The 26,340-nt window shown below is 33.8% G+C and overlaps 2 protein-coding genes across 2 annotated transcripts; both read left to right on the top strand.

Annotated features, from left to right (window-relative positions):
- The first annotated feature begins 2,359 nt into the window (after positions 1–2,359).
- On the top strand, positions 2,360–3,106 carry LOC102664115 (uncharacterized). The gene has a single exon (XM_006578633.3). It carries the CDS (start codon positions 2,360–2,362, stop codon positions 3,104–3,106), a length of 747 nt encoding a protein of 248 aa, XP_006578696.1.
- Positions 3,107–20,856: 17,750 nt separating this feature from the next.
- LOC100776368 (transcription factor GTE10) lies at positions 20,857–25,855 on the top strand. The gene is made up of 10 exons (XM_006578632.4): positions 20,857–22,831; positions 23,278–23,326; positions 23,418–23,582; positions 23,792–23,865; positions 23,965–24,034; positions 24,152–24,232; positions 24,313–24,428; positions 24,709–24,775; positions 24,908–25,038; positions 25,115–25,855. Exons 1-10 carry the CDS (start codon positions 21,509–21,511, stop codon positions 25,388–25,390), a joined length of 2,352 nt encoding a protein of 783 aa, XP_006578695.1. The 5' UTR covers positions 20,857–21,508; the 3' UTR covers positions 25,391–25,855.
- The last annotated feature ends 485 nt before the right edge of the window (positions 25,856–26,340 follow it).

The raw sequence follows: 26,340 nt of genomic DNA, 5'->3' as shown, positions 1-26,340 counted from the left end.
GGAAGATGATTTTGACCTACCCGATCGATCAAACTTCATCCACAATTGAGCGTTATCGATCTTCTTCTTCACCTATATCAACACGCTGTTGCTGGCGACGATGATGAGACAATTGTTGTTAGGCGAGACAACAATTCCAGCAGTGCAAGGAGGTTGCAGTGAGGATGAAAGTGCGGGCGAGACAACGATCTTTTTTTGTAAACAGTGACAGGCAGAGCAACAGAAGGAGAAAGAGTCCTTATCCATTGAGGTTGAAAATAATTTGTGAATGAAATTATTATCGTTATTAATTGATTAAATTGAATGAAGAGAATGATAATAATAATAATAATAATAATAATAATAATACAAGGGTGAAGGTTGTTGTTGTTCATGGTTTTAAATCTAGTGATTTTTTTATTTTTTAAATAAAAAAGACAATTATGATTTTTAGTCACCACTATGTTAACTTAACTATTTTAAAATTTAAAACACTGATGGACACCATCATTTTTAACAAAAAATTAAAAAATGATCAAAAGGATATATTTCAAAAACATAATGGATCATAATAAAACTTTTAAAAGATAATATACCAAAGTGAAACAAATGTAAAACATAATGAATTAAAGGTGACATTAAATCATTTTAAAAGTTAAAAGTTAACATAATACTAACGTTTATAAAGGAAAATTATAAAAAAGACCAAAATGATATATATTTTGAAAACATAAAAGACCAAAATAAAAAAAATTAAAATTAATGTGCCAAAGTGAAATAATTGTAAAATATAATAGATGAAACCCAAAAAAAAATGTTAAAACATCATTCGACTAATAATAATAATAATTATTATTATTATTATAACGACCGAAAAATAACATTGACAGTTTTTTACGTATGCCTATTTAGTCACCAATAAAGTTAATCAAAACTTTATGCCATTATAAAAAAATCAAGTCAAACAAAAAAAATATATATATATATATATATATATAAAATAATTAATTAAAATTTACTTATATTTTACTCTAACATATTTAATTTTCTTTGTTTATATTTTAGTGCTGAAGGAGTATTCAATAAAAAAATCCAGTGGAATATAAAAATAATTAGGCAAAATTGTATTTTTGGTCCCCCAGGTTATCTCTAGTTTCGGATTTGGTTTCCCAGTAATTTAATTCACGAATTTGGTCTCCTTTCATGGAGTTGACATCCAATCAAAACATGACATGTGGTAGTCATCATCCAATAAGAACGTGACATGTGGCAGTCAACATCACTTGTTAACGGTCAATGTCTAACTGTGGCTTGGGGGACCAACATTGCACGATTTTACAAAATAAAAGATCAAATTTGTGAATTAAATTACTGAGGAATCAAATCCGAAACTGAAGATAAAATGAAGGACCAAATTTACAATTTTATCAAATAATTAATGAATATGAGTTAATAGTTTAGTGCGGAAAGAGTCATAATATATATTTTCGTACATATCAAATTTTTCTTTCTATTTTTCTCTATACTTATGACATATTATATTCATCATCTTTTCTTCTTTTACTTTTTTTCTCTCTCTTTATCTCTCATCCAATCCACTCTAAAATAAATTGATTAATTAACATAAGATTATACATCAATTGACGTAAGATTATCTTAAATTAATTAGTGTTCTTATATTATATTATCTTAATCAAAGTTTGAATTATGATATCTATGTTAAATGTTGGAAAGAAGAATTTATAACTTTTAGTGATCTTATTCAATATTACCCCCCAAAATAAAGTAGGTATTTAGTTGTATTTACTTCCTGACTCATACAATCAAAAATTTATCTGTATCTTAAATTTAAATATAAGTAAATTTAATTAATTAATTTATTATTATTATTATTTAATAATATTATTTTTAAAATATTATTTATTTAATTTATTTGTAATTTTAATTTCAAGAACTTTATTTTATTCATGATATTAAATTTTAATGAAAGAAAAATTAAAAATATTTTTTTTACTTGACACTAATAAAATTAAATAATTTCAACTAAATTTTTAATAAATATAAAAATAATTCATGAGATCGAAAATAGGAAAAGTTGTCCTTATCTGGCCGTCCACTTGGCGCATATCTCCCGTTTCTAATTGCGGAATCACAATAGTCCTTTTCCTCATCTCATTGGCACACGTGGTCCATGCACTTTCACTGCTACGTGCAAGCGCCACGTCTCCCTCCCCTCGCACGTGTCCAATGTCTACCCCACACTGTTCCTATAAACCCAATCTCCCTCTCCCTGCATTCACTCTTCCCTAGTAACCTAGCAACCCTCACACACAAACAAACTGGAAACTAAGGGTGCCTGTTGCATCGCGAGGCATATAACATGTCCAAGATGGACAAAATAATGTTACGCTTTCGCCCTATCGCCCCCAAACCCCTCCCCGCCGCCGCCGCCGCTCTTTCCGACGCTTCCTCGTCGGAAAGCACCGGCTCCGCCAAGCGGAAGGATAACACCGCCAGCAAGCGGTGCAGTCGAGGGATCCGCCGGAGGAGAAACGCGCCTCCTCCTCCTCCTTCTCCGGCGGTGACTCTCCCGCTGCTGCCGGGATCTCCAGGTCCGAAGAAAATCACCTCAGAACTAAAGAACAAGAATGTACCTGTGTGGCTGAGCTTCGAGAACAACTTCGAGAACCGCGGCGGTGCTGCTTCGGAGAAGCTGGATCCTTGCTGGTACTCGCAGGCGACGGCGGCAGCGGGATCGGTGGTGACGGTGGAGTGCGTGATGGACACGTGGCAGCAGCAGGATGAGGGGTTAGGGTTGGGGAGTGGAGACGAGGAACGGAAGGTGAAGCTGAAAGAGGACACGTGTCCGGGGTTTATATCGGATGGTTACGGGAGGGTGACGTGGACAAATGAGGCGTACAGGGAAACAGTAGGTGCTGGAGGAGTATGGTTGGCAATGAAAGTGGCCGTACCGTATCCGTACAGAGGTTTCACGTGCAGGGTGAGGGTGCGGTACGCGTGCGGGATAGAAAGAACGGTGCCATGTGATGTGTGGAGAATGGACAGTGGTGGCTTTGCCTGGAGATTAGACGTTAAAGCTGCTCTTAGCTTAAGCTTAGCTTTCTAATAATTATAACAAATAACTAATTAATAACTGCTTCTAATCTCTCGAGGTAAGTTAAGGGTTCGCTTAAAAAAAAAACTGCCATAGAAACGGTATCGTTTGGTTCCGTGGCAGCTGCACCTAATTAAGACTACAATAACTATGTATATATCACCCTAGGTCAGGTAGCTTTCTTAAGTACTGTAAAGTGTAAATTAATGCATGTGCTTTTCCTGATCGGAACAACACGACTTTCCGATCTCAAATTTGGACGTGAAAAAGTTAAGTTGATTACTCTGCGTAAATCTGTATATGAAATATATGAATATTAATACTCTACGGTATGAATGTATGATCGATCAGTATCGTGTAATGTTTCCTAATCCCACTAGTGAAGCCTTTATGTTGTTCTGTGGCTTATAATATATCGGATCTTATCTTTCTCGGCTTCCTATGCTTACTTAGTTTGGATCATCCAAGAAATGAAATGGAGAATAAAGTAAACTAATCAAGTTGTTTAGGAGTTAAAGAAGGTGATCGTAAACTAGTCAAGTCTTGTTTCTAGAATATTGATAATTAAGATATTCTTAAGATTCTTAATTAAAATCAGAGACAAATTTTTTATCTCTTAATAAAATATTTTTATTTTAAGATTCTTAATTAAAATTCTTAAGACATAATTAACATTTTTCATATTTTTAATTTAATGTAGTTAATAATTTATCAGGATGTGGTCGAAGTATAGTGTAAATAGTATGAAATGAGGATGTGATGGGTGGGACAGATGGTGGATAAGGGTTGGATTGGGAGGAGAACCTGTAACACTGTTGGGGAAGTGTTTCTGGTTGGCTGGGGTCACGGTCATGGGTTGTAGAAAGAAAGATTGAAAGAAAGATATGGCTTTATTTGACATTCCAATATCCCATTATAAGCTCCTCGGAAGTTGCTGATTGCACCACGTCGCTGCATCTCAGTAGGGCATGCATACTTTTTTAGCTTTTTTCTTTATCTGTATCGGCTTTTTCTTTCTTGTTTTTGCTCCTAAGGGAAATGGTATAATACTAGTAACTTCCCCCAAAATCCAACGGTTCAACCCATGAGAATAAAGAATATAACAGCTTGTTCTAACTGGTTGAGACTTTGAGTACTGCTCTCTGCCAAGACCAATCCTTATCTTCAAACTACGTGCACTACCCGTCACGCCTACAATTAATGGAAGACTTGCACTTGATCATATGGTTTTTACTTGTGGCATTTGTAGAATTGTGGTTTTCTCACTTTTCTCCATGAGAACGCATATTGAAAAGCAATGTTTTATATTGAATTAACAAGGCATTGATTTAAAACGAATATTCACAGTTTTGAATATAAACGGGTTGTAGTCAAATTAATCAAGGATATATTTAATTTAAAGTATAGTATTTAAAAAATTTTAACATTAGAAACCGTACTATAATAATGAATAGATGTAAGAAAGGGTTTACATATGAAAATGTAAATATGGAAAATGTTAGGTAGACAAAGTTGCACAAAACACTTGCAAAAAAAAGTAAAAAGACTTAAAAATGCTTGAAATAAAAAAGTTAAGTTGCATAAAAAAAACATGGAAACAACGACACCAAGAGTGAGAGATGTGGGACAGGCTAAATAACTTTAGAATATTTTTTTTATTGTTCTATAACAAAAGAGATATCCATCATCTATCATCAGCTGCTGAGGAACCATTGGATTGAGGAGGGTCCTCTATATATAGCACGTACGAGTAAGGTGTTTCCTTTGTATTTCCTTTAACGCGTTGGCTAACGTGGGAGACCTTGATAGATCTCTCACAATGGAAAAGTTACCACATTCGTAGATATATTGCGTTTTTAATTGAACGACTAGAATTTCCCAAGGCTACCTGCTTGCATAATTGCTTTACTTGGTCTTTTTATAAATAAATAAAAAAAAAAAAGAAAAAGAAAAATTCCATGTGCACTACGTGCCAGTTCTGACGGTCTCTGAAGTCTGAAATGACTGAGAAGACCAGGCTGACCGCTTGAAGGACGCACACATCCAAACGGGTTCCAACTTCCAACCTGACTCTCTTCTCTTACCGCACCTCTCCTTTCTTTCACTCCTTTATTTGGACCACACCCACAAATTAACAAAGTTTCGTCCTCGTCGTTTTTTGCCTTGGTTTTTTTCCTATTTAATTTAGTGTATGTTGTCATTAAGTGAATAATTCTGGATAAGAATTAATATTTAATTTCAAATTAACAATGTGCATATATGTTAAATTGACAAGAACCCTAAACAAGTTGAATTAGTCATTGAAAAGAAAAATACTACTTCATCGGCATCCCTCTTAAAAAAGGTTAATAATTATAATGTCAATAACACAAAATATACTAATATTAAAATGAAAATATTAAGTTAATATATTGTTTTTATTTATTAATTATTAATGTGTGTATATATATATATATATATATATAACTATAATAAGATTGGCTAACTTAAACTCATTTATTTATTTAAAATGAATTAGTTAGCAAGTTATATCTTTAGTGTAATTCAAGGAATTGCTAGTTATATTTTTTTTTAACTGACTCCTTTTAAATAAATAAGTGACTACAAGTTAACATACACACTTATTTTTAAGGTGTAAGTAAGCAAGTTTTTTTTTACAATGTAAGTAAATACGTTACAACTTTGGTATATTTTAAGAAAATTTTAGTTAGATGTTGCTATGTTACATATTGTAAAAGTTAAGTTGGTGTGAGTCGACAAAATGCCTATTATTATATGGAGTTTTTATTAATTTTTAGGCTAAAATATATGTTTCAACTCCCTATAAATTTAAATGTTTTGGTTTTGATTCCTATAAAAAATTTAATGTTTTTAATCCTTCTGATTTTATTATTATTAATTTTGGTTCTTATAAAATGAGTGAATTTTAGATTTGGTCGTTCTAAAATATTTATCTTTGTTAGATTTAATCCATCGAAATGTAAAATCATTATTTTTTGTCCCTAAAGTTCATTTGAAAAACTAAAATTTAATAACAATGGAAAGGATCGTTCTTTACCATATATTATTTTTTAAAGACTCATTAGCCAATTTAAAATTAAGTTAATAAATAATAGGTTTTTAAATAGACTAATAAATTATATCAGACTTAAAAGTCAAGTTAAACTATAAAAATACTTATGATAGATAATAGGTCAAGTTTAAGCCTTAGCTTTATAAAATAGATTGGACCTATTTATTTAAAGTTTAGTCTAATCTAACCTATTTCATCCTTAGCCCCCATTGCATAGCTATTGCAAGTGCAACACAAACCTTAGGCTTGTGTAGTGTAAACTTTGGCCTTGTAGGCAGCAATGTTGCTTGTGTTAAGTAAAATCATTAAAGGCAACAATGTTTTTAACATGCTTATGACATTTAATATCATTAAAATCCTTCATGAAAAATTGATTGAAATATTTACACAAATATTTACGAGAGACAATCTTATTTGAGTAAAGTAAAATCATTATAGGTCTTATTTAAAGAATTTGATCTTAATTCCACTCGAATCAACGACGTATTGGTGAGTAATATTTGTTTTTAAAAGTTTGCATGTAATTTAATTAAATCTCACTTTAAATTATTCAAAGTATTGTTTATCAACTGTATATAAATATTATAAAATTATCATTTTTTTATTCACAATATAAGTTGTAAAATAATTGAATTATTTTATCATTTACATTTCAAAATTACAAAAATGTTTCAATAAAACATAAGTTAAATTTTGTCTAAATTTTTAAACATGAATTCTCATACAATTTTATAAAATTAATATTTTAACTAAAATAAGAAAGATTTATGGGATTATAACTAAATATATTTTATCTGCTTGAGTACTCTAACTCTTTATGCATTTTTTTAGAATTTAAACAACTGGTTACATTTGTCTCAATATAATTTTTTTAAAAGCATATGTATTTCATGCATGTGTGAAACTGAGTGACCCATATGAATACACAAATATCTTATGCTACTCTTACGGGTGTTTTTTCTCATTAACACTTTTTGTTATTGTAACCCCCGCAGTCCTCTTGGTACATATTTAGCCTCTTCGTGTCACAACGTTTGAGGTTGAGGGCCTGTGTATCATTTGATTCTTATTGGGTCGACTTGCCTAAGGCTCATTGACTTGGTTGTCAAATGACCTAACCCAAATACGATTTTACTATAATCCATACTAGACCTTAAGGGTTAGACAGATTACACTTTCACACTTGAACGCTTCTGGGCTATGTCTTCTTTCTTCGAGGCGCAACCTAGCAACAGGAACCATTAATGAGACTAACCTTTTTAATATGTTTCAAATTACTATTTTAACCCAATTTATGCAACATCAGCCACAACAACAATTTTTACTCTATCATTCTTATTAAACCTTCATGTTTTGATTTTGTATTGTTGTTGAGCAACAAATATATATCTAATATTTATTTTTAAGCAAATTGTAATATACGCAAATTATTTCAAAAAATACATAAAAAGGCAACCTGTGCAAACACACAAGTAACTCACTAGTTTCTTTATAATGTGTTTCATATTAATCATTCCTCAACCACTATGACATTCATTAATACTTTATACCATACTTTTGTCATTTATAAATTAATAATTTACATCTATCCATACAATAATTTAACTTAACACTTACACAAATTAAATATTGCAACATTTATTTATTTTTGAAATCATATTCCATCATTTTTTAAAAACCACATTCTCATCCTTTCACAAATTATTAAGTGAGACAATCCAATACCCATTTTATCATATTCATCATGCAATTTAATTCCAGTCAATACAAACATTTAATACACGTCAATTTTTTTTGATTAAGATCCAAGCGTAACACTTATAATTGATCAATGTCCAATAAGACCTCAGTGTAACACTAATGATTGATTACGACTCAATAATACCCAAGTGTAACATTGATGATTGATTAAGATCTAATAAGGCCCTAAATGTGACACATATGATTGACCAAAGCCCAATAAGACTCAAGTGTAGTATTGACGATGGGTGATGCTAGGTGCACCCATCATTATTGCTTGTGCACCCAACATTTTAAGTGAATGGGCGAAAATGCCCTTCACTTAAAATTTAAAAGGTGTACACCCATTTGCACTATTCACGCATTCCTTATGAGCATCTTCTTCCCTGCGCCGTTTCCTTAGCTTCGTTGTGTCGTTCGAGCTTCTTCTCCTCCCTGCATCATTTCCGTTCCTTGGAGGTTCGTTTTCCACACATTGGGTGGTTCGTTGTCAGCATTGAGGACTTGCAGCTTCATTTTGTTGTTCCATCGTTGTGGTAAGTTTTTTCTCTCCGTTAATGGTTGCATTTTCATTTTTGGTATTGTGTTTTCGTACAGATCAATGCATTTTCCGTTAATAGTATATATATGAATTTTGTAGTTGTTTATGTTTATTTTATTTCTATGAAAAATTGTCATATATTATTTAATTAGTTGTTTGTAAATAGTTTTTTTTATTAGATAAATGAAAAAATATATTGAATTTCGACCAAAAAATGTATGTGTGTGAAAATTTGCAGATTATGGTTAGAACTAGAGGGTTAGGTCGTGCCTTAGGCAGGGTAATAGATAGAGCCCTGGGGAGAGAGGATCATTGTCATTCAGATGATGTTTCCCAACGACGAAGGCCTACAACATCTGCACATAGGCAACGAGAAGCTGCCTCTGTTGCTAAGGATGCTCCTGATGTGGCTGACGTGACTGAAGACGTATTCCGACATGCCAAAGAAGTTGTTGATGATGCTAAGGGGTTTCTTGATGGGTCGTGTGACCCATTAGTGATGACTGCCTATGGTGACCATGTTGCAGTCATCGTATGGAATGAAGAGGTATTTAAAATTTTTAATTAATTATATTTGTTAAGTATTTGTTATTATTTAAATTTGTCATAATTTGAATTATTATTGTTAAAAGTTGTAAAATCATTTAAATTTTTTCCAAGAACGTCTTGAATTAAAGTTATCCTCCCATGGAAGGAAGGTTCAAAAATTTGGGAGGCCTACTCCTGAAATTGAAGGGCTAGTCGCTGCCACAAGATTAAATCCATTGATCGCATATTCAGTGGACACTGGCAATCAGGGACTTATATATGCTTTTGTGGAAAGGTGGCATAAGGAAACGAGCAATTTCCATCTTCCTGTTGGAGAGGTGACCATCACCCTGGATGATGTGGCCTCTCTGCTTCATCTTCCTAGTATAGGTGCATTCCACAACTTTAAGACTCTGCATGTCAATGAAGCGGTCTTGATGTTGGTGGAGTTACTTGAAGTCTCCAGAGAGGAAGTTAAAGCTGAGACAGTACAATGTCATGGGGCATACGTACACCTATTGTGGCTACGATATATTTATCAGAGTAAATGTGAGGCCGAACATTGGACTGTTGCAGCTTGTGCTTATTTGTTGCATTTGTTAGGTTGCACTCTTTTTGCTAACAAGAGTGCAACACATGTTCATGTGGGTTTTTTAGACGCTTTCCGAGACTTGGGTCAGAGTGGAAGCTACGCATAGGGAGCTGCTGTCCTAATGTATATGTATGATAATTTGAATGATGCTTGTAAGAGCGACAGCCGATAGCTTGCTGGATACATCACACTATTATAGATAATTATTGTCAATTATTGTAATTTAATTGTTTTTAATATGTTATTAATATGCTAATTTGACATTTGTTTTATTTTGATCTAATCTGTGTAGTGTTGGATATATGAGCATTTTTCCTCTATTGTTGAGTCTTTGACGGATCCAGACTATGATGAAATGTCACCATATGCCTGCCGGTGGATTTCTACGAAGGCCTTTTCAAAGTCATTACCAGCATCGATGTACCGAAAACGTCTAGATGGACTCACGATTGTTGATGTTTACTGGATGCCTTATGATGACCACCGTATAGTGTGGGATTTTGATCTGATTTCATGCTTTTCATGTCATATCCGATGGGGTCCCGTTGTCGCTAAACACCGACTAGAGAGGGTGGTGGGGCAATTTGGATATGTTCAAACCATTCCTCCACAGACTACGGGTTCAATGTTATCATTTGAAGATATTGACGACAAGTGGATGCATTTCTCTGACTATCTTGCACCAATGGGACAAATTTGTGTTGTGCTAAGACAATGTGCATCTGATTACATGCACTGGTTCTTCATGATTTCTCATCCATTCATGACACCGACACAGCTTGCTGATCTGGTCAGACATCCATCTGTGACGCAGGATGACACATATGTGGAGCCACATATCCCTGAGGTCCTAGTGGCACCAGCAACAACACCTGCACATGCCCTTTCTGATGTGGAGTAGCCTAGACATGTAGCGGTAAATTATGCATTAATGTTCTATTAAATGTCATTTAGTTTAATTTTGAAATAATGTAATATTTTGTCAGTTTTTTTTCAATGTCATAGGTGGCTTGCCAAGCAATCGCAAAAAGGTTGGAGCGTTTGCTCAACCTAAGGATAGTCACTGCAGGTACAGAAGTACATGATGTCATGGAAGACTGCTTAAGGATCGCTAGGGGTGTCACTACAGAGGGCAATGTTTATGTCAGGTCACGATGAAGGCGACGCACGGATCAGCCATAGACGTCATCCATTTTATATTTTAATATTTAAACTATGTTTATAATTTTCTTGTATTTGACAACCTTTTGGTTTTACCAAACATTTTGTAAATGTTAACTTATTTTGGTTTATAATTTTTAGACTATGTTTATGCCTGTAAATATTAGGGTTAACGTTAACAAATTATTTTGAATTACGTAATCGTAAAATGTATCAGGTAACCCTAGTAATGACGTGACAATAAATTCTTAAGTTCTACACCTTAAACAATTAAGTTTAATGTAACAAAGCTAGTGATAATTACATGAATATGCAACTAAATGTTCAGTCTTTAGTTATGTCAACATAGTCTCTTTTCAACATCATCAAATTTCTGTACTGATGCATATATGAAGTTGATCATTACTTTGTCGGAGGATGACAATTCCTAGACCATAACAATGCTAAAGGCGGTAAATGACAACGGCCTTTTAAATAAACTCATCGTACATGCACAAACAATTTTACGTTATTATAACACAAATGATTGCATAAATTGGAAAATAGGATTATCTTGAATCCACCTGAACAAAATGATTGTCATAGACGTAACCAATACATATTATGCGATGCACAAAAGAATTTGTTGGTGGTTGACTTCTAAGAGGAAAGAACGTCATGCTTTGTTGCAGGGACAACGATACAAGGATTACATTATACCTTGATGCAATGACATATCTCATCTCTGTTATATTCATGCACTTATCCATAGTAACCTGAATCAAACAAATATACACATCACATTTATTTAAAGTTAATTCTTAAAAAACAAAACATAAATTACATATCATGGATAACCCATCAACAAGTAGGGACCTTCTTAATTCCTCGAATCTGTATGTGCCACCAAAGAGCTTGATATAGTCATCTTACCATTTGTTAAGTTCTTTAAGCAAATGGCCTAATAAAACTCAAATGTAACATTAATGATTGATTATAACTCAATAAGACCTAAGTGTAACACTAATGATAAATTAAGACCTAAGTTTTGTACTTACGATTGACCGATGACCAATAAGATCTAAGTGTAATATTAATAATTGACCCAGGCCTAATAAGACCTAGATGTAGCACCGATGATTAAGCAAGAGTCAATTAGACCTAGTGTAGTATTGATGATTTAAAATTTATATTCATTCTTTAACCTTAGTGTCTCTATATGCCACAAAGTCACAAACAAAATAATCACACATTGATATTCATAATTTAATAATATAAAATTTATATTAATTATTTTATATAATATATTTTCATGACATTAAATTATAATGTGGTATTTTATTAATTATTGGTATTAATTAATTATTATAAATGTTAGAATTGAGTCAAAATTAAATTGCTCTAAAAAAATTAATACTCAATCTAATAATATACCATTTAAAAATGAATCAAAAATCTTATTTTATCATGAGGAGGGATCAAATTATACTAGTCTAACTCTAGAAAAATTATACCAAATCTGATCCATTAATATAAAATGATTCTACAGTTTATTTTATATATATTTATTTTGTCATATTCAATCAATTAATTAATATCAATCAATCAATTTCCTTTATTTTATTTTAATTATTTTTTTTACCAATAATAAATAGTAAAATATATTTACTATAATTTTATAATATTTTATTGTATTTTTTAAAGTATCTTAATATATTATATAATTTTAATTTATCGATCATTCGATTGATTATGTTTTTCAAACAGTTTTTTTACGTAAATATTAAAAGGTTAATTCCTATTCAAAATATTTCAATAATAAATAGGAATATATATATATATATATATAATTACATTAATTTTACTTGAGTTACAAAAATATTTCTGTTCATGTTATATAAATAATTAGTTTTTTATATTAAATTATAGAAAATATAAAGGTTCAAAAAGTATTTATTCAAAGATGAAGAAACGGTTTTATTTCATAAAGCATTTAAAACATGTAACTTAGAAACAACTAACTACATTTTTTAAAAAATACACCAAAACTATAACTGGCTTGCTTACACTTTCTAAAAAATAAGTGTATATATGTTAAGATATGCATATGAATTTGCTAACTTGTAGCCACTTATTTATTTAAAAGGAGTCAATTAGAAAAATATAATTACTGATCATTTAAAATATACAAAGGTATAACTTGCTAACTAATTCATTTAAAAAAATGGATGTAAGTTTTTTTTTGCTGGATTGGATGTAAGTTAGCAAAGCCAATAATAATAATAATAATAATAATAATAATAATAATAATAATAATAATAGTTATATATAAAAAAATATAAATAAAATATTAACTTTTCTTTGACATAAAAAAATAAAATATTAACTTAATATTTTAATTTAATATTATTATATTGTGTTATGAAATTATAATTGTTAACCTTTTTTAAGAGGGACGCCGACGGAGTAGTATCTTTTTTTCAATGACTAATTCAACTTGTTCAAGGTTTTCATCAATTTAACATATATGCACATTATTAATTTGAAATTAAATATTATTTCTTATTCAGAATTATTCACTCAATGATAATTGTACATTAAATTAATTAAGGGAAAAAATCTTTTAAGGCAAAAATAATTTCAAACTTTAACTGATGTTATTCGATAATTTTTTCCCACTTCACCATTTGATATTTTTTTCTTATCGCTATTTTAACCAACGATCACCATGTACAAAAAAAAAAAGAAAAAAACAACCAACGATCACTCGGTCAGGGACGAACTTAGTTAATTTGATGTTTAGTACAAAAGGAGTGAAAGGAGGGAGAGGTGGGGAAGAGTCCTTTTCACTCCAAGTGAATTATTTCTTTTTTTGAAAAATAAAGTTAAAGCAACATTGTTAGCAAATAACCGTAAAAAAGGTGTGTCACCTGATTAAAAACACATTATATCTAATGAACATGGTAACTTTCTTACAGTAGGAGACCTATCGTGTCTCCCATGTTAGTAGACACCTTCCTTTAATGAAAAAGATATTGGGTAAGCCTACTATACTATACTAATCAGGGCAACAAAGAATCTTCTTGAAAAAAAGTTACTTTGTATTATACGTAGCAATGGAAATTAATTAGGCTATGTTGCCTAACCCAATTCATGGATTATAATCTATTTCAAGAACTCTACGTGTCTAGGGAGCATTCCCTCATTGTAAAGCTTATTGGCAAGAATTTTGTCATGTCATGAAAAGCTTCTTAGCAGACATTATATTCATACTCCTAATGCATCAGCAAGAAGCTTGGGCTTAAGACTTAGGGGACAAATATCTAGAATAACTAGAGGATCATCTCCTTGAGCACCACCATCCTTGGCAAGATAATCAGCCACTTGATTTCCCTCTTGCAGAGTATGCTTGAACTCAATATATAATCCAGTCATGTTGCCACAAAGAAATAATCTTTGAAACAATTGGATAAAAAGGTGAGTTACCTCTACTCCATTCTTAATAAATTTGAGTGCACAAAGTGAGTCAGATTCACACACTAGGTTTCAGATTCCCTCCAACCACAAGATACTCAGACCATGGTAGATTGCATGAAGTTCTGTGTGCGTGTTTGTGGTTATACCACACGAGCCAAGGTAGCCCACGACCCAAGCACCATTAGAATCATGAACTACACCTCCAAAACCTGCCTTTCCTGGGTTACCTAGAGTACTGCCATAAGTTTTTAACTTGCAAATGCCATTGTCAGCGGCAAACTATCGGACCAATCTAGCAGGGCGAGAAGAAGTCGAATGGGAGAAGACCCTCTGAATGGTACTGTGGAGCAATAAAATTCTGCTGTGAAGGACATGATCTGGAATAGATGCATGTCTGACGAAAGACCTCCTTGTTGCGAGTCTTCCCAACCCACCACGTTGTTGCAACAAAAAGAGAACCACTGATGTTGGTCGCATGCTTCTTAATCCAAATCGAGACGCCATCTTCAGGAGGATTGCCATGCACATCCAATTGAAAGAGGTCCCATACATGGATAGCCTTGGGATAGTCACGAAGAAGGTGAAGAATGGATTCTTCACTACTGCCACACCTGAAACAAAGAGAATCAAAAGCAATATAACGATTAGTTCGAAAGAGATTAGCTGGAATGTAGTGATAATCAACAAGCCAAGGAAGTGTTTGATATTCTCTGGGATTTGGAGTGGCCAAACCCAAGATCCTCTCCCCTTATTGAACACAACGGATGAACGAGCTCTTGCGAGCCATCTATAAGTGAATGAAGTAGTGTAAATACCATTAGACTCATGTCCCCATGCAACAACATCATGAATATCATCATTAAGAAATAAGTTCTCCACCTCTAATTTGAGCCATTGAGGGATATTGGAGACCGCATCACACCAACACCATGCCCTATTTCTCCAAATATCCTGAATTTTAAGACTCACACCATTTAAATGAATGTAGTTGATGGAATGACAAGCAACGGCTTTAATGGACCAATGATTATACCATAAGGAGAGATTACCTTGATCCACTCGAAATTTGAACCCGGGTTGAAGAAATTCAGAAGCATTCTTTAAGGAAGCCCACGTATACAAATGTGGTCACATCTAGATAGAGGAGTGTGTTGAAAGTCTCATATGGCGGGTAGCCATGAGGAAAAATGGGATATGGTAAAGTCCCACATCAAATAAAAATAGTGCCGAGATAAACTATATAAGTGAGAAGTAATCCTATCCAGCTTCATAGAATTTATTTATGGCAAATTTAACAAAAGTAACTCTACTTGTCTTATTTAGAAGCTTTTATTTCCACCTTGCAAGACAGACATTGACTTTATCAACAATGAAGGAGAAACGAGATTTCTTGACCCTACTAGCAACAAGAGGAAAATCAAGGTAGTTGTTAATATTTTGAGTACTTTGAAAGCCAAGGGTGCTAGCAATCTTGTCCACCTTTCTCCATGGCATGTTCTTTGAGGCTAAAAATCTGGATTTTTGCAAATTAATCTTAAGACTTGAATTTTTGCCAATTTTATAGGGTTGAGTTAAGTCTAAATCCACTTTCTGACAACAAACAACCATGATAAGCACTAGAACGAAGAATAGTGTCTCCTTTCAGTTATCTAGCATTAACTAATTAAACCTAAGTTTTGTTAGGTTCATGAAGAATAAATCAAATATGTTTTCCTAGCATTGCCTCATTGGCCTTTCTCGTTCTCCTGATGCCAAGGCCATCCAGCTTCTTAGTTGGCCAAGTCACCCAATGACTATGGTTTGAGCCTTAAATAAATCTTCTAAATGCAATATCAAGAGTATCATAAATACCTTTAAGCAACCTCATATTTTGCATAGTATAAACAGCTATAGAATTTATTTATGACAAATTTAACAAGAGTAACTCTACTTGCCTTATTTAGAAGCTTTTATTTCCATCCTACAAGACAGACATTGACTTTATCAACAATGAAGGAGAAACGAGATTTCTTGACCCTACTAGCAACAAGAGGAAAACCAAGGTAGTTGTTAATATTTTGAGTACTTTGAAAGCCAAGGGTGCTAGTAATCTTGTCCACCTTTCTCCAGGGCATGTTCTTTGAGGCTAAAAATCTGGATTTTTGCAAATTAATCTCAAGACCTGAAGCCTTGCAAAAAACATTCAATATTCCATTGATAAGACGAGCTTGAGCACAAATTGCTACTGATAAAAGCAAATAGTTATTTGCAAAGAATGAGTGAGAGAAGGATGACCTTTTTTTTAACAACTTTAATAGGTTGTTAGTAAAAAAAAATCAAATAGGATAATTTTTCCATGCACATCACAAAAAGATATGGAGAAAGAGGGTCTCCTTGTCTAAGCCTCTTGTGATGGCTAACTCTTTTGAACTTCATTGTTCCATCTCAAGGATAAAGATGTAGAGGTAATGTAGTTCATATCAGGAAATAATTGAAGAGGAAAATCCAAAATCAAATAAAGTGAGGCGAAGAAAATCCCACTCAACTCTAGCATAGGCTCTCTCAAAATCATTTTTGAGCATAAGGTAGCCAGACTTACCTTTTTTTTCTTTGCATACTGTGAACAATCTACTGGGAAATCAAAGCATTATCCTTATTAGCCCACACCTTGTCGCGAAAAGGACACCTTATTCTGCATATCACCACTATCACCGTTAGGTGTTTCGTTACCTAAGCTTGTTTTTTCTGTCGTGTTCATAGAGAACTCAAAAACCCGGGCACTCTTCACTCTCCTATGGATGGTGGCTTATATTTGTAATATGATTTGTCAATTGAAGCCTTCTATTTTCACAATACAACTATTAAAATGCAATTAGTAATGTGAGTTCATGTTGGGACTAGATACGTAATGGTCCTATTGGTATTGTTATAAGTTAATCGTCATTCTAGTGGAATCTCAATTCTTGGTGATAACTCAATTTACTTAAACATTGTTGTGATGATCCACTATTTCTTCCACCAAAGTCTTACTAGTAAATGCATGAAGTGAAATAAAGGCAATTGCTATTCTCACCTCCCACATGCTTTAATTTTTCCCCAAAATGCCCTTCCAACAAAAATATGTTTATGTTGTATAAAATATACAAGGGAACTATGTTTCCGTTGTAGTATATAGGGGAGCAAAAAAAATAAAAACATAAATATGTTTCTATTTTGTTACATAAACATATTTCCATTTTGATTTTTTTTTTGCACAAGTATACCACAACAAAAATATGTTTCCGTTGTATATTTTAAACAATGAAAACATATTTCCATTTTTATTTTTTCGCAATCATATACTATAATGGAAATGCAATTCTATTTTTGTTTGTACTAAATACAAGACAAAATTGTGACTACATTGTGTCCCCAACACAACAAAATCATGATTTTGTTAAAAAGTTGTGTAAGAGGAAGGGAAAGAGAAAGGGTGTAGGGAATACCTCAAAAATAATTTTTCTAGATTACTTCCACCTAATACAAAAATAGTAATTTTGAAAGTGAATACCTCAACATCCAATAGCCTTTTCCCTTTTTTTCTTCCCAAAACCTCAACACCAAAAGCCTTCACTCTCACATCTCTAAACACAAATGTGTTTCCTTTTCTTTCTTCCTTTCACCATGGGTAGCGTCACTGTCAATGCCACCACTTGCTCTTGACGTCCTCGAGCGGGTGCTTAAAGGTATGCCTTGTGTTACATCACTAACTGTTGACTTCTCGGTAGTTTACACATTATGACACTTCACACAACATCCTTGTTGGTCGAACCCTCCATCGGCCAAAATCCGCTATAGGTATCACTTTTTGAGATCATCCATTTTCAAGATCTCGACAATCAATTATGGTTACTTTCAGGATCAGTGACTGTCCCCACAAACCAACACAAAACTTTTCAGCATATTTTGTTCTCACACACGCTTTCTTGAAAACTTATAGAAGGTCATTCATCCTATAATTACTCTAGATCAAGCACACTTAACTATGAAGTTCTTAAGTGACGAGCTACCGAAAAGTAGATACATCTTGTTGGTATAGGTAGTACCAATTAATTTCTTTAAGTTTTTCTCAACTATTTAGTCTCATATTTGTACAACCTCTGGATCTCTCTCATTCCAATGTGATTCTTCTAGGTGTTACACCTTGGCCTTTGCATTAGCAATCATGGTAAAAAATAGTATACCGAGAAGAGAGTTGTTCAATATTGAGTTCGGGCTTGTGGACCTCAAAGTTGTAGTTGGAGGGGAGCACTGAGATGGCGACGTCCCCACAAACCAACACAGGATCGAGGGGAGCACCTAGGGTTTGTTTGGGTTTTCTTGGGAGAGGCAGGGATGCTAGGTGAGGGTATCTATGCCATATATTTTGGGGGTGCAAGAAGCAAAAAATGAGCTTCTGCAAGTAATTCCCTTCGTTGGTATATTCTTGGGCCTTAGCTATTTTGGTGGGCTTTTTACTGCTAATAGTGCCTAAATTTTCAAAGTGCCTATCATAATTACAGATGGTGCTAAGGGTAAAACATTTACTTGAGCTTGTCATCAAGACTTTCACATAGGTATATTATGAAGGGATTGATTGGCTAAGTAAATATTGACCATTATGAAGACATCTTTTTCATACGTTTTTGTTGAGAATTTGTGTCGGATAACCATTCTCCAATCTCTGTTCTAAGCACTGGTGCTAAATCTTTTAGGAGTGAAAGAGCTTTTCGTTTCCTTGTCGCTTGGAGTACTCACAATGATGTGGTTAAAAAAGCTTGGGATCCTAATGTGCATGATTTAGTGGCTAAATATAGGAGAACATAGAAAAGGATTCCATTGTTCTTAATTAATATATTTTTGGCAACATTTTCTTTTCTTCTAGAATGTGTTGATTAATTGGAAGACATGCTTTTAGGTATTCAGAAAGTATTATATATTAAAGTATGGTTCCAGTGCCTTTTTCTTGCAGTAGAAGTCCATGCAACAGGGTACGATAAATAAAATAAAATAAAAATTGATCCTTCTAGGGGTATAATATAATTTCAACCAAAGAAGAATGACTTTGATGTCAAATTTAATTTTCAAGGAAAGATGGGTGAAGCTTGACGATCACAATATAATATTTTTCCTCTCATTCACATAATAATTCTTCGTAAAAAAAAAAAAAGATTTGTAGCTTTTTCCTTAAAGAGAGTTTTGCATTTTAAGAAACTCATAGTTGAATCATGGAATGATAGATCATAAAGGAAGATATTGTTTTTTATAGCAACTTGAAATTTGAGAAGTTTTCTAAATATTATTTGCTGATTAATTAAAACGATATAACTTCTGATGTTAATGCGTGTGTGTAATTAAAAACTTATGAACATGCCATAAGCTAATTTTACACACTCACCCAAATTAACATTTACACAAGTAGTAATGTCATGAGACAAGTTTAAATAAATTGTAAACAAGTTATTTCATAGACATACGAATTCTAACAAAACTCCCATAAAGAAAACGAATTCTAACAAATAAAATATAAGAAATATAATAATACTATAATTTATAATAAATTATAAATATTACTACAATATGTAGAAAACAAATGTTTTTCCTAAATTATAACTATTTACATATTTAAAACATACATAAACAATTGTACTTTGCTGATAATATTAATCAAATAAAGATAATTTGATAATAAAGTTTTGCTACTCGTTATCATATCAAGAAATTAATAAGTATAAGTTTTATTAAAAATATGACATATTTATAACATTATATATTATACCTTTAAGCTTTATATGATGTTTTACTTTTGATCCATAACTAATATTCTTAAAATAACAATTATCAATTTTGATATTATGATGAGGATGATCCATATTTGGCTAAGTACAAAAAATATTCTAAGAGATAAAGTCCGGATAATAATAATAATTAATTATAACTAAAAAAATATAACAATTGATAAAATTATTAGATCATTTAAACTTGTACTACCTAAATTCGACATACTGCCTATACGGAAGATCGATCTTGTAGAGACCTCTTCTCTAACTGACAAAAGACTCATCCATAGTAAAACACAAAAAAGTGAGAAAGTATATTTTTATCACCTAAAAAATTAAGATAAGAAAAGATCATATAAGATCAAGTGATAAAAAATCATGTTAAGATTAAATTATATCTTATCTTTTCTGTCAATATCAATGACATTTAAATAAGGAAACTAGCCCATGGACCTTGAGGAAAATTCTATAAAACAACTTCAATCTATCTTATTCTCGATACATGTTTCTTATCTTTATGTCTCTAATGTGAGGGTTAATTTGTTTTTACAAGTATCTACGCGTGAAAAGATTGAAGTCACAACCATCGTCGAACTAAACGGTAGGAACAAATCTAGTTCTTTTATTAATAATTGACTTATTTTTCTGTTAAAAATTGTTACGGTATAACTTTACAACAGATAAAAAGAGAGGAGGATAACATGAGATGTAATTAATAATGAGATGAAGAGGGACGGAGAAAAGTAAAATAATATTGAAAAAAATAAGATAATTTCACATAGCAAGAGGGAGAGCATCAGTGACCGTGCGATTAAGATGGACGTGATGAAATATGAGCCGTTGGATCTGTGATTGCCGAAGCGAAACGAGGCTTTAAGTAGAGAGAAGAAACAGCGATCTAATCTTTTTGGCTTCGCTGCATTTGGTGTCTCTCTCTCGCTCTTCGCTCTCGCTCAGAGTTAAGAAGGTAATTGAAGAAAGGTGTCGTTTTTAGGGTTTGAGGCACATTGCATTTGCGAGGTCACGCTATAAAAACCCAGGTTCTCAATTGGATTCTCCCTTAGGGTTTCGCACATTTTCTTTTTTCCTTCCATCTCGCATTCTCGAGATCTAGGGTTTATGCTTCCATTATTCTTTCAGCCTTTTCATTTCCCTTTTCCGCAATTCTTTCATTTTTTGTGTGCGCGATTTCAAATAATGAGCGTGCCTTTGCTCACTTGGGTGTGTGCAAAATAGGGATTTTAAGGAATCTTGCATTCGATTAAGTGGTGATTGCTATTTCACCGTGAAAGCGGAAAAAAAGCCTTTCGTTTGTTTCGACATTTTCGGAAAGTAAGCGAATTGTGGAGGGCGAAACTGAAATCAGCCGATACGATAGGGTATGAGAGAAGTTCACCCGTCACTGGGTTTTATGATATTTTGCTTTAAAATTTGGAGGATAAGACTTGATTTGTGCTTCTTGGGATTGGGGTTTTTTCTGAGATTGTTGTGTGGGAGTAAAATCTGTTGTTGGAGTTGATATGTGCAGTTGTTGGGGTTTTTTCTTATGGCACCAACTGTACCTATAGAGTTTGCTGGACAAAAGGAATCCAGAAAGTACTCTCATTCACAGAATATGGGGAAATCTAGAAAATACTCCAAGGGTTATGCTACTGGCTTTGTTCCTGATTTTCGGCATGCTGTTGAGACTATGGGTGAATCAGAAGGGCTAGGTAGCTTGGGAAGGGTTGATACAGAACTGACAGCATTGGCAGATTCTTGTGCACCGAAAGGGAAACGCCCTGGCTTAAATGCAGGTGACGGTGGTTATGGTAGTTTTGATGTACCATTTCAACATTTCTCATTATCAGCGATGTCGGGTTTTGAGAGAAAGGATTTGAAAGTGAGGTTAACTTGGGAACTTGAACAAGTAAGGGAATTTCGGAAGAAAATTGATGGTATGAACTCAAATGTTGTTGGATTGTCTCTCTCCAGTGACATAATGAGCTGCAGTGCAGGGCAGAAGAGGCCTAAGCTGGAGAGCCAGCATAGGACAATGGAAGTATCAGTCCCACATGGTAAGAAAAGGCCCTTACCGGGACATACTGGTCCCAAGTTAAAGAAAAGTATGTCTGGGCATCTTGAATATGCAAAACCTGCTGCACCAGTGACTTCATATGCTACGTTGATGAAATTATGTGAGAATGTACTAAACCGATTGATGTCTCATCAGTTTGGTTGGGTTTTTAACACTCCAGTTGATGTTGTTAAATTGAACATTCCGGATTATTTTACTGTCATCAAGCATCCAATGGATTTGGGTACTGTGAAGAAGAGAATAACCTCTGGCGAATATTCAAATCCCATGGATTTTGCTGCTGATGTGCGGCTGACTTTCGAAAATGCAATGTTTTATAATCCAGCTGGCAATGATGTACACATCATGGCAGAGACCCTTAGTAAATTTTTTGAAACAAGGTGGAAGGCCATAGAGAAGAAAATTCCTGCTATTGATAGTGTCGCATCTGAGCCTTCAAGACCTACTCACGTGGAAACAGAAATTTCTGATCGAGTTCCTCCCACAAAAAAGAAGAAAATAACACCAAATGACACTAATGTCAAGCCAGAGCCTGTTAAAAGAATCATGACTGTAGAAGAGAAGCAAAAGTTGAGTCTAGAGTTGGAGACAATGATTGGAGAGCTGCCTGATAGCATTAGTGATTTCTTGAGGGAGCAAAGTTATAATGAAGGGCAAATCAATGATGATGAAATTGAGATTGACATTGATGCTCTTAGTGATGATACCTTATTCAAACTGCGGAAGCTTCTTGATGATTACATGCTGGAGAAGCAAAAATCCCTGGCAAAAGCTGGACAATGTGAAATGGAGGTCACTCTCTCTATTTTTTTTTTTGTGTTGTGTAACTAAATGACTAATACAATTGTCCAATTTATGTGATATTTTTGTGACACTCCTTCATGTCAAATTTGAGATAAATTTGATATTTTTAAGTATTTAATTGAATAGTTTATACGGAAATTTATATTAAAAGCATATGATACATCAACAAAAGGTAGATAAACTAATTTGTAAACTCCATCAAATTATACGATCTTGATCTGCCTTATGATAACGTTCAATCTTACAATTGAATTTATGAAATTTGACATTCAAAAAAGTTATTCCATGGAATGTGTTATGAGTCTTACACAGGATAAGTGGTTCCCTGATTATACAATGTGTGTGTCCTAAACTATTAATATGTGCATGTCTATGAATCATCTATGGTGTGTATCATTTTGACTGACATCTTTGCTTGCTTAATTTTTATGCAGCTTCTGAATGAATCAGGGTTCAGCAATTCATCAATGCAACCTCACAAGGGTATATTCTATTTCTTGTGCTAGTATGTTTGTTTGTATCCTTACTGTATAAATAATTGACACTAAGTGAGGCCCTTTATTTCTCACTGCAGATGCAGGCGAAGAACAGGTTGAGGAGGATGTTGACATTATTGGTGGGAATGATCCTCCTATTTCAAATTATCCTCCATTAGAGATTGAAAAAGATGTTACCAATAGAAACAGTAAATGCAGTAGCTTGAGCAGCTCTAGTAGTGAATCTGGCTCTTCATCCAGTGGTTCGTGTTAGTGCATACTTTTGACATTTTTTCACTTTTCAGGATGTTTTTCCTTCACTATTCTTATAAATTCAGTGGATACTGACAACTATGCTTGTTTGGCTCGTGATTCTGGCAAAATTAATGACTTGAAAATGAATTATTTATGTTCGAATTTGTTATTCTTGTCTGACTCATGCGAATGACTAGTGCAATTGTGTTGCTGACAGATTCAGACTCAGGCAGTTCATCTGGTAGTGAGTTGGATATGGCTAAAACATCAGAACCTCTTAGTGCCACCAAGGTAATTGGGATACATATGGTAGATGTTGTGGTATTTTGACAAAATATTTTTTTTCTGGTTTGACCAGTATCTTTGTCTAAACAAAACTGTGTATTGCAGGAAAACGTAGGATTTGATTTGACTTCAGATCAAAACAAAGGGGATCCTGGTAATTCAGAAACTGGAAAGGGTGAGTACCAAAGTTTATGGCAGTAATCATGTGCATATTATGGTTTATTGCCATTACTTTTGATCAGGATGCCTCAGCCACTGTTGCTTTCTAGCTCATGATCTCTTTTTTATATAGATTCAACAAATGTGGGAGGCCAAGTTGAGCAGAGTTCCCAGAGTGGGCATGTTGCTACTGAGCCAGAAAGTCATCAAGACGGTAAGCTTGAAAAATTGAAGAAATCTGTCTGCTGTTTGTTTTGGGGGTATGATCTCACTGTTCATGCTGTAACATTTTAGGGGAGAGTGCTGCATCTAAGAGGCAAGTCTCTCCTGAAAAGCTCTACCGTGCAGCTTTGTTAAGGAGCCGTTTTGCTGACACCATACTTAAAGCTCAAGAGAAAGCCCTTGAAAAGGTTTGTTAAGGGGGTAATGTGTTGCAACTTTAATTTCCTGCATTAATAGAACAGGTCTATTGGGTTAAACTCTGATGTTTGAAAAACATAAGAAATTGAAGTGTTTAGTATTTTTGCCTCTTCCTCCCACCTATAGAGCAGATCTGTGACTGCTAAGGTATCACCAAATCTAGTAATTACCAATTTACCATCATTGCTGTCTTTCATGAAAACTTTCCCAACATCATTGCAATTTTTTTTAATAAAAAAATCTGGTTTTTTAACTACGTCTTGACCTCAGGATGAAAAGCGGGATCCTGAAAAACTTAGGATTGAGCGAGAAGATCTTGAAAGACGGCAGAAAGAAGGTGAGTTTGTTATTTTAAATCTTGTAAATTTTAATTTTTGTTCTGTAAAGTCAAAAGTCCTTCTGTTATAAAATACTGCTTCAGGTTTTCAAGATTCAACTGATATTTGTAATTTTGTTTATGGTGAATTAGAGAAAGCTCGGTTGCAAGCGGAGGCAAAGGCTGCAGAAGAGGCTCAGAGGAAAGCTGAAGCAGAAGCTGCGGCTGAAGCCAAAAGGAAAAGGGAACTGGAAAGAGAAGCAGCCCGCCAGGCTTTGCAAAAGGTAACATAAAAAGGAAAGTATGTTAGGATGCAAAGTCAGCTCCTTTGTATGCTTCACTGAGTGGTTATGTGTGCAGATGGAGAAAACTGTTGATATCAATGAGAACAGTCATTTTTTGGAAGATCTAGAGATGCTTAGTGCTGTACATGATGAACATCTGCCAAGTTTCAAAGAGGAGACAAGCGCAGATCAACCTCAAGATGGATTGGGTGGGATCAAGCTACAGGGAAATCCCTTAGAACAGCTAGGGTTGTACATGAAGGAGGAGGAGGAGGAGGAGGAAGAGGAGGAGCCACCTCCGAGTGGTGCTGCAGGACCATCAAATGATGTGGAAGAAGGAGAGATTGATTGATTTGTTCCCCTTGATTGTTCCATTATTTTGAACAGATATATAAACGGGGTATTTCTTGGGAACAGTTGCTGGACTTAGGGATGCTGCTTTTTTGTGGCTATGGGGAACAGTTGCTGAACAAATAATTACTATTTGTATGTCTGATGCTGGTTCACGACGGGATAGCAAACTTATAGCAAACGAGTGAAGATTGGATTTGGTTTTGGTTCTGGTTCTTTCTGATTAATTTTGATTTTAACTTGGGAAATGGTTTCTGAGAATGTGGATAGAAAGCTCGTAGCCCCCATTTATTGAAGGGCTTTGGTATCTTGGATGGAAAGTTTGTATCAATCAGAATATGTCCAATTTTGCTTGTAAAGAGGAACTCATTTGTAACGAGTTCTATGTCTCTGACCTCAAGTAGTTGGCGTCTCTGACAATGTAAAATATTTTAGAGCCAGGGTAAAAATTAATTCTTTCTATTTATTTTTTCCTTGAAGTGCCTTCTGACTGAGTCTAGTGGTGCGAAGAATCCTTTTATTAGTTATTTTCCTAATCGGTGCAAGTGGCTAGGCAGGTTTTGGGACGAGTTTAATCGTCTCAAAAGATGTGAGCAGGCGGATAATTTGTCTGGTTTTATTGAGTTGCAAGATAGAAGTTGCACATGATTAAAATGTGAGTGAATAGTCATTTTAGTCCTAAAAGATTAGGGATTGGTTATTTCAGTTTTAAGAAGACCCAAATGCAAACCAGGTCTTTCTTTGTTGCTGTCAAACCCCTAGGCCGAAAAGCCTAATCTTTTGCTCATTAGTCCTAAAAGATTAGGGATTAGTTGTCTTGCGTTTAATGATGTGTCGTGATTCATGTGTGTAAGTTTGGCTGTTGGGTTTGAGACAGATATTTAGTGGAGGTATGATTTCTAACATGAAATGTGGTAAAACAAAGGGTGGTGGTTGATTTGGTTTTGGGAA

The sequence above is a fragment of the Glycine max genome, chromosome 4 (genome assembly GCF_000004515.6).
Source record: "Glycine max cultivar Williams 82 chromosome 4, Glycine_max_v4.0, whole genome shotgun sequence".
NCBI classification, from domain to species: Eukaryota; Viridiplantae; Streptophyta; class Magnoliopsida; order Fabales; family Fabaceae; genus Glycine; species Glycine max.
This window is presented reverse-complemented; position numbering and strand designations above follow the sequence as displayed.